Consider the following 10,085-nt stretch of genomic DNA (forward strand, 5'->3'; position numbering starts at 1 on the left):
TCACCCAGTGATTCCCACAACAAGCTCAATACATTTGTGATTGAACTACTGTGTACCTTCTAGAAAAAGACATCCAAGCCTGATTTAAAGCTTTCAAGGAATGGAGAATCCACTGCTGAGATTTTCAATAGTGACTAGTGATTTTTGGTGCTTCCATGTTGGCATACCCAAATAGACACCTTGAAGGGGCCTTATTTTTGGAAGTGCCCAATTCTGTTGAAGGTATCAAGTTCAGCATCCAAATAAATCAGCATTCAATCCTGGCCAATCTGTGCAACAATTTGAATCGCAGCTTTGTTCTTCATGGGAGTGAATCTTCTTTCTGTGCCCTCTTCTTTTACCAAGAAATAAATCCATGAACATCATGTTAGTCCACAAGTGCTTACTCCCGCTCAAGTGTGTAATAGTCACAGAACTGAGCTGGTTCATGTGATCATGAAGAATACCCACTGCTACCGGCTGGAGAAGGGCTTGTCTGCACTGGAAAATGTATTTGAATTAAGGGAGGGTGTGAATTTAAAGCACAATAGCTATTCCAGAATAACTCTGTGTGTAGACAAGCTATTTGTTGCAGTACAGGTGGTGATGACTAAATGGCCTCTCCTATAGAACACCCGAAAGCTGAATTTTGCTCTCAGATATAAACACACCATGTTCAATAAGTCAATGGAATTTACATGCACATATACAAGGGAATGAATGAGAAGAGAGTCAAGGGATGTAAAATAGCCCCAGCATTGTAAAATGTGCTGCTGAGTTCCTGATCAGACACAGGACTTCACTTAGTCAAGAAGATCGCTAAGACCCGCCAACTAAGCACCAGGAACATATTACAAAGGCAGCAATGGTTTAAAGAAATAACCAGATTTGTGCATAGACCAACTTTACCCATCCTTCTTGAAGGTCCATGTGGGAGCCAGGAGGAAGGAAATGGAGACACAGGAAGGGTTATCCCACAGGGGAAGAGGAACGGCTCTGGGGGTGTAAAGCCAAATTTCTACACAAAAACCACTGTCTGCTGCAAACACCAGTGTGTTTATCCCCCACCTCCAAATAAAAACGACCTGTTTTGTAAAGACCTGGGCTGTTCCATGCTGAGGACGTCACACACGTAAAGGACTCTGCAGTTTGCAATCAGATGAATTCCTTTGCTTCAATTGCATTCAGAAGCCGATCCTGCATGCACTCACTACAAAGAGAAGGGTTTTGCAGCTTTTTTTTTTAATGCAAGGAGTCTTTGCTTCACATTAGTAAGCATTACACCCTGCAGTGAGTGTTTAAAACATCAAACTCTACAGCAACTAGGTGTTTAGTTCCGGTGTTTAGCACAGCAATACAGCAGGCTCGACCTTTCCTTCAAAATAGGAAAATCTGCAGTGCCCATGTTACTTATAAACACAGCTGTGGAGTGAAGGCTAAGGAGAACAGTGCTGTGGAGATGTTAAGCTGGAAGGACTGAGAATGGGAGCGGTAGAGACCGAGGACTGTGCGGTGGCCTCCTACAGCAAGCTCCATGGGAGAAGACACAAGGACTGGAAAAACCATCACATGAACCGTCAAGCTCCCACCAAAGACTCCTCATAGGCTGTGAGGGGGAGGGGAAGGGGAGGCAGGGGAGAGAAAATCCATGAGCTACAAAACTCCATCCCTATGGAAACCACGGCATCCAGGCGGGGAGCCAAATCCTGCGCTCAGCTGCTCAGTTTCCATGGGAGATGTGCTGCCCTCCCTACATAGCTGCATGTCACCCATTCCCCCCGTAGAGAGACCATGGCACAGAGCAGGAGCCAGTGCTACTAACCCCAGTAACAACTGCTGCATCTTCTGGCAGGAACACCAGCCACTCCCAATGACAGCAAACCACACGGATCAATTGTTCCCAGACCTACTCCCTCACATAGGGAGATACCACATTGAATCAGGGATCACACCACCCTGACTGCCTCCTTCTGCAGGTCTGAGGGCCTCTCCGCTTTTTATGCCTGGGTCCACGGCACAGGGGAGCACAGGATTTCAGAGCACCAGAAAAAAGCAGAAGTCCTGGTAGAGTTTGTTTATATATCTCAGGCAGCTATTTCCAGCTGGAAAAGCTGTTTTGACACCAAACAGGCTCATCTCAACAGCCAACCCAAACTGAGAGCGATTGCGAGCTTGTGTCAGACGCCAAACAGCCCTGGAAACAGAGCAAAGATTTGCACAGCCAAATTCAGAGCTCGGGCAGGGGTGTATTGGGGGCAAGGGAGCGGGGTGTATATAAGAACAGAACAGGACCGGTGAACCTTAGCTAGTGATCAAGGTTTGCAGAAGAAAAACCATCAGCCAGCCAGAACCCAGCTCATTCTTAAAAGTACAGTAGGGGTGTAGTTGGGGTTCAGTGGGAGAGTAAACTACAGAGCTTTGGTCCAGTTCCCTCTGCTATGGCCTCAGGCGAGTCACTCAGCTTCTCTGCCTCAGTTTCCCCATCTATAGTCATCTGCCTGGCAGAGTGTTGGAAGGACGAGCTACTTCTTGCAGCTAAAGAGAGCTACACACATGCCAAGTATCTAACTCGCTGGTGGCCCCTCGGTGCAAAATGCTGAGCCAGCTTCACATACCTCAATACTGGGCGCTTTGGATTTGCTCACGTCTTGTCTCAACTGGACTATTACAGCCTAGCGGCTGGCAGGGTGGGGGAAGCGAGGAGAATGGGGGGGGGGAGTCAGCTGATCGACAGTGGAGCCTCACTCTCCTTCCTCCCCCCAAACTGCGGACTCTTCACTCACCAGTCACACACACACACACACTCTCTCTCTCTCCCCCACTCCCATCTTTTCTGCCAGGCTGCACCAAGCAGGGAAGCAGCCAGCTGGGCTTCTCAATGAGAGGGAAGGAGAAGTAGTTTCTGCAAGAGCATCCCAAAAACAAGACTGCATTGGAAAGACTATAACCCGCCCCCCCCCCCCCCCCCCACACACACACACTTCCCTCCGATCTACCCTTCCATTGATGCAAACACCGAGCACGTGCTGGATACCCGTTATCTGCAGTCAGTCCCATCTGTTCATAGACACAATAGGGAAGAGTAAATCTGAAAGGTCCGAGCAGGTGAACTGGATTAAATCCATCTGCTGTTATCCAAGCAACAAGAAGTTCAAGCGTGCTTCAAAGAGCAGGTCCAAAGTGCAAAGAAGCCTAGTTTTTATTGCTCCCCAGCTGGGAGCAGGATTCACCTTCTCTGTCCTGATGTAAGGTTTGCATCCCAAACAGCTGGTGAAGACGTCGTCTAGCGTAAATGAATCTCTCTCAGCTCCCCCCGCTCTTTTCACTCTCACACCGGCACTAGGTCGCTTTGTTTTTACACATATTCCGTCCCGTGTGCTCTCCAAATTCCCCTCACGGAAACAGGCACCGTCAATCCAACTCACCTGGCACGCACCAAGCCAACCTAGACAAATCCTGTTCAGGGTGAACTCATGCGGCAAGGAGCACATCCTAAAACAGCCCCGGATGTTTCAGGAGCTCCATGGGACCCAGGCACACCAGCAAAGCTCTTGGCATCCTTTCTATGGTAAAGGCACATTCACGGAGCGCAGTCAGGCTGCCAATGGAGAGCGAGTTTACTGGGCAAAGAGTGACGCAAGATGGGTTGCTTGATAATACCAGCTGTCACGGGGTGCACACTGACTCAAGTTCTCTTCCTTGCTGCTAAGAGCTGGAGAGATATGCTGGACCACTTAGCATAATAGAGTCGGAGCTCTGTGCATGGGAGGTTAGTCACAAGGTGCAGTAAATCCATGGACCCATATCATGAACATCCCTGTAGAGGACCCAAATGTCACCACACTGAATTCCCATGGCAAATTAGATGCCCGTCCTGCAAGTAGATCCGTGCAGGTGCACCCTGCCACCTGCACAGATAGGATAGTAGGTTCCATACGCAAGATGATGGTTTTATGCCATCCCTGAATATCTGAGCCCAACGTTTGACCCGCAAATGGCATGTGTCATGGTGCTTGTTTTGAACATCCCATTACTTGGGAAGTTTATCACAAGGCTGGGCAAAGCACTAGAAGGTGTACTATAGAGAACAATCCTGCACTGCCAGGTGAGGAACCATTTTTTAAACACCACATTTCTTGTGGTGAGCCACTGAAATGATGCAGTTAAGTAAAAAAATGCCACTTTGCTTCCCTCTAGTGCAGACCTGGCTTCAGCCAAGACTTGGTCACTCACTGCTTGGACCCAAAGTATTGCAAAGGCAGCAACCTTTGCCTTTGGGAGGGAAGGGGCAGTCAAACAGCAAATCCCCCAGTTGCAGAGAGGTCTTGACAACTTCTGGGGCAAGGAAGATGGTAGCTTGTTACAGGGCAAGGTGAGATGTGCGGGATGAACAATAACCAAGAGAAGTAGCTGACCCTCATTGCCTTTCTTCAGCTATTTTGATGGCAAGCTCTTTGGGGCATGCAGTGTCTTTTTGTTACTGGGCGTTTGGTGCCCGGCATTGTGGGCTCTTTGCATAACACAGAAAAACAACAAGGATGAGGCCGACACTCCAAGGACTCGTCGGAGTAGGCTGCCTGCCCCATCTTCCCTTCCTGCCCCAACGAACAGACTCCTAAAATGAGCTAGTGACTTGAATTCTGGGTGCTGCACATTGCTTCAGGACAAGACGTTCTCTATTTTTTGCACAAATAAAAATCAAGTAGTTTAACAAACAGCGTCTGTTCATGGAGGGAGAGAAATGAGCAGGGATTTTCCCAACAAAAACAAAAAACTGCTGCCTATAAAGTGGTTCTCTCTCCCCCTCCCCCCCGGCCTTTGCAGGCAGGGAAGGAAAGTGCTGGCTCATTCCTAAAGGGTTTTATCAGGTACATTGAAGGAGATATAAAAATCAATAACCCTGCATGTGACTGAATGTGGTGTCAGAATTGGGACACTTGAACACAGTGCGTAAAGCAACCTAGGAGCCTCCAGTGATGTTTTGGGGACCACACAGACCAATAAGGGGTTCTACCACCCCCTGCCCTGTAGCCTTGGGGGACTTTATGCTGTGCAGCTATGGTTCAGACCCCTACCACCAGTAGCCAGCCCACAAGCAGGAGGTCTCACACTGGCTCTCATCAGCCCAGTTACTCTTTGCAGGGTGACACCTACACCCTATTATCAGAAGCAACTTGGGCACTTAGCCACCTAACTAGTTTTTGAAAATGGGACTTAGGGTAAAACTTTCAAAAGTGCCCTCATCAAAACCTGCTTAGCTAACACTCTTTTTGTCCAGATCAGAGAAGCAGCAACTAAAACGATCAGCTAGAAACACGTACGGCGGACCAGAGACTTTGTGTTAGCAGCTCAATGTCACAACACCGACCCCAAGGTTAACGAGGTGCCCTTCTTTCCAAAGAGTACGGAGCAGAGCAAGGACTAACATTTGCAAAGCAAACAACTAAGCAACGAAAAGGAAGCTGAAGTCTGCTTCCTTCCCAGGTGCCCACGTCCCAGGAACTGGTCTTTTTATTTAATGGGAGACGTTTTTCCCTTAACTTCAGAAGTATGTGAGGGGAGGACAGTAAAATCCCATGTTAAAAATCCAGGGGTGATTACTAAAAAGAAACCGATTTTTAAACAAAGCCAAGCAGGAAGGGGGCTCAGGAAATACCAGAGAAGAGACGGTTTTTTTCATGTGGAAACCCCAGAAGGAAGAAAAGCACTGCACAGAAACGGTGTTTGGAACCCACAAGAGCCGAGGGGAGGCGGGGGAGGGCACACTCAGCAGTTTGTAACCACAAGCCCACGAATGGTTCTTTTAGCCACTTATTTCAGCTTATTTGTATCTATCCTTGTTTCTCTCTTTTCCCTCCCAACCTCCCCCGTACAAACTGCATTCCGCTCCTGATGGATCATTACAACCACTCATTTGCACACTCAGTCAGATCAGGCCAGAGTTAAGCAGAGGGGGACAGGCTCAGCCAAAGCCCCCACATCTGAACTCCCCAGTACCTCAGCTGCTCTCCTGCAATCATCACTTCTGCCCTCTGATGTCTCTCGGTTGCTTTCTTCCTCAGGCTGTTGCTAAGACTCTCCATCCTGGCTCAGGCTCATATCAGAGGTAATAAGAGCTTAGCGGTGTGTGCTGTGCGAGCCTGGCGTGTGCAAACAGCTGCCTCCCCAGCTCCAGAGGGCCATTCAGGGAGCGCTTTGACAGCTCCAGCTGACGTCCCGTTGACTTTCCTGCCTGTCTGTTTACAATACGTGTGACTGCCAGAGTCAACTGATTAGCACTGCCCTGCTCCACTTCTCCTTGGCAGAGCTAAGGCACCTGGCACAGGCTGTCTGCAGCGTCTCTAGGGGAAGATGGGAGGTAGGTGATTCAGGAGACTGTTTTTAAGGATGATTCCTCTCCCTTCCCGCTTGATTACGCTCAGTCCTGGCTGTGTAACAGGTAGGCGCAGGTATCTAACCCGATGTTTTTCTCCTCCTTTGGAGGAGGAGCCCGCTGCAATCTGACCCTTGCTTTGGGTTACTCCCTTTCTCCCTGCAAACTGCCCGGGGATGAAAGCAGCCCTGTGTTCTCCCTGGGGGAACATTCGGCCGCTGGCAGAGGATGAAGTCAGCTGACTCGCACGTGAAATACTGAAGCTGTTCTCCAAAGGTTTAGCGGGGCAGAGCCAGGAGTTGTGTCCTAACACACACAGGCAAGCCACGCAGCCAGGACTGGGGAAGAGCCGCCTGAACGGGTGCACGTCGACTAGGAAACAGGGCGTCTGTCTTCTTACCTCGTGGCGGACAACATTTGGTAACTAATGCGAGGTGCAATCCTCGTGCTGACAAGGCAGTCCGTAGTTTCCATTGGTCTGAGGTGGAAGTAAAGACTACGGGGGCAGTCTAGGATGTACCGCGACCAGCTCGCTCCTGTTAAACGTACAAATCAGGTTAGCTACCACCACGCATGAGCTAACATGAGGTAGGAACATCCCTTTGTGAAGACAAGGCCAAAGGCACTCAGGACACGTCTATACTGCAGTTGCAAGGTGCAACCCTGCGAGTAATTCGCCACCTTTCAGGGTTTGCCCAGCCTATGCTGACACACACCCGGCCAGGACTTCGCTGCTCTGGGACCCGAACTAGCTAGATTCAAACTAGTTCAGGTAAGACGCTCCGAGGTGGACTCACCGCTGTGATTTCCGTTTAGACGACCCTTAAAGACAGCTCCCGCTTCAGGCTTGGCCCTGCTCAGTTAGACCCGCTGTAAGTATTGCCAGGGTCTCCAGCAATTCCAGGCTATTCCGAGCTATGCGTGCTCCAAGCCATGCGCGCACTGCAGCAAGCAAAGGACTCTTCGCACATCATTCTGAACTGCTCAGTTCCCACTCCTTCTTCGTCCTGAATTTTTTCTTCTGAAGCAAAGAGGATGAGATCTGTCTGCTCAGGAGAAGGCCCAGTTTGTTCTCATGAAAGATCCCATGATATATCCTTGTGTCTTTGGCCTGTATTTCTTTTGCCCCAACTCCTTCATTGGCCTGCTGTGCGCCAGAAGTTGCTGCATATCTGTGCTGCATTTATAGTTTATGAAGTATTTTGGGGATCCTTTGGCATGAAAGTTTCTATGTCAATATACCATTAAAGTGCCTATATTTCACCAGCTCCTAGTCCCCATCCAGGAGGGCTGGGTCTGTCTAGATTGTCACAGTGATTTCTGAGGCACTGTGATAATTTGGGGATAGGCTTATAAGTCAGCATGCTGTATCATTGACTGCTCCGGTAAGAGGGCAGCCTGACAAGTCTCTGTGCCCTTTGTAACTGTGCACACCTAGGTCGTGGGCTGTGTGTGCACCTGGCACCTCCCAGAACAAGGGTTTTGACTGTTCCATGAAGGCTGATCTGCAGCGTGGCTCCAGTAGAGACACAAACCTCCCAGCAAGCAGTGTTTACTCCAACTTACTCCAGTTCTTAGATCGCAACATTCCTCTGGAACTTGTCAGTGCCATTCCCCCAGCTTATTAGAAGGAAACATGGGAAGCTCCTTCTACCTGGTTGCTGGGCACCTGGTTTTCCCCCAGTGATCCCAGTACCAGCCAACCTGAGAGTGAAGGACCTAAACTCTGAATTACTGAAACAACAGAGCAATCGACATCTCACAGCCCCCTGAGCTGGCTCGCACGCTGTAACTGTAGCACAGGATTTTCTGGTTCACTAGATACCTATGTGGTTTCATTGTTGATTCAGCAATTTGTATTTTTATTGGAAAGTGTACAGGAATATAGCCAGAAATGACTTAACCATGTGCCCATAGCATCATGATTACACAGAGATGGTCAAAGAAGATCTAAACATAGACCTTGTATACACAAATCCATTGTTGTTCCTCTTCCTCGCCTTAAAGAATCTCTCAAATCGACGTGGAGCTTTTGAGTTATAATTTGGTATGTAAGATGTCTCAGGCCGTAGAACTCACTGATTTCCAATTGTTCTATTACAAGTAATAATGGGGAGAAAAATTAACAGACTGCAATAATTTCTATTTCAATGCCTTCTACTAAATTCATATGGGGGCCTGGAGGGTACCCTGAGGGCCAAAGTCAGCCTTGATATAACCAGATATGATTTCCTTTGACTGGTCCTATATCTATTTTAGCAAGTCCAATCCTCCTTTTATCTTAGACAGAACTGTGTAGTTTTGAATGCAGCTCAATAGCTTAGAATCAAAGTCACACGAGCCTAGAATCAAATCCCCTGAGTCCAAAATCAAGGTTCATAAAGCAGTTCCTCATACAAACAGGCACCACTCGCATTTATAACAAAGAACTGCAGTAACATTTTGACCATTCAAATACTAAGCTAGGTGGTCTCTTTGTTTGCAGGTCTCAAGAACGCGTAAATAAGGCACTGATCTTGCAGACTTAACACTCACGCTTAATTTTGTGCACATAAGAAGTCCTATTGAAGTTAAGCATGCGTAAGGTTGGGGTCTAATTAGCAAGAGTAAGCACAGATGGGTCTGTCATTGCCCATGCTATGATATTTGCCTATGCTGTGTTACCAGTTTTTGACCATTAACATCTTCTCCCCGAGAAGGATACCACCTCAAGTGCTGCCGACCTTTTCCGTCATTACCGACATCTTTTCCCAAGGTACCAGCACAGAAGCAATGCTATTCAGTCTGCAAAGGACAGCTGAAGAAGAACCAGGAAGTAGTTAATTAAAGTTGGTGTTGACATTGGATGTACATGCAATTATATTCCCTTCATATCAATCAGCAGTGAAAAATATTGGCGGGCTGAAACAAGCAAAACCCGGAGACTGATACAGGGGAAAAAATCCTGCAAAAGAAAATGAGGGGAGGTTAGGAGAGGGAGTGAGCCATGTCAGCTAGGGAGAATTTTTGCTTCAATTAGAAGCCTAATAAAGCTGCAGCAATAATAAACCAGATGCCAGGTTTAATTAGATCATTTTAGGCAGCAGTTCACTATATAGGATCTGGAGAGCTAATATCTCCACCAGAGCACCAGCTCTGTGACATTGATGAATGAGTGTTCTTCTTTGACGGAGAATACAGCCATCTGTCTGAAGTAGGTCATTAAACTCAACCCCTTGCGCTGTTCTGGAACAGACTTCAGTTTGCCGTGCAGGCCCATCACGTTTGTACAATGGTTCTGGACCAGAACACCAGGTCCATCCCTCTCATGTGCTGGGGAGATCCAAATCTCAATACCATGATTAAGTTCTTTTTCTAGGAGAACATGAGCAGGCGGAAGGGAGGAAATATGAACAATGGAGCCACTCTTGGTATCTTAGACAAGGTCTCACTGCTTATCAAGATACACGGTGACCTTAATGCTAACTTCAGTCCAGTCCTTCACAGTAACAACTGAGGCTGGTGAAAACTCCTTAGTTGAGGTCAGGCTAAGCAGCTGTACTTCATCCACCCCCGGGAACGGCCAGCTGGTTTATGCTGTCTGTTGGGGGCTCTTAAATTATTGAGCTGAGCCAATAAGAACTTCCTGGTCATTCATAAACACAAGCTATTGATTTATTAATAAATAATAAACAAATATTAATTTGTTTAATTGATTTCTTGGTGACAGACCAAGCAAAGTATGGAGACTTCA

General features: G+C 47.8%; 1 protein-coding gene across 3 annotated transcripts in view; it reads right to left on the minus strand.

Annotated features, from left to right (window-relative positions):
* The window catches only part of LOC137157008 (DEP domain-containing mTOR-interacting protein-like), a 38,603-nt gene extending 32,216 nt beyond the window's left edge, over positions 1-6,387 (minus strand). For all 3 annotated transcript variants that reach the window (XM_067554091.1, XM_067554090.1, XM_067554089.1), the window contains exon 1: positions 5,977-6,387. In XM_067554091.1, coding sequence (XP_067410192.1) covers positions 5,977-6,062 — 86 coding nt within the window. In that variant the 5' untranslated portion in view covers positions 6,063-6,387. The remainder of the gene's footprint in view (positions 1-5,976) is intronic.
* Between the last annotated feature and the right edge of the window lie 3,698 nt (positions 6,388-10,085).

This window comes from Emydura macquarii, unplaced genomic scaffold (assembly GCF_026122565.2).
Source record: "Emydura macquarii macquarii isolate MOO-44397 ecotype Brisbane River unplaced genomic scaffold, CSIRO-AGI_Emac_v2 contig_1483, whole genome shotgun sequence".
Classification (NCBI taxonomy): Eukaryota; Metazoa; Chordata; order Testudines; family Chelidae; genus Emydura; species Emydura macquarii.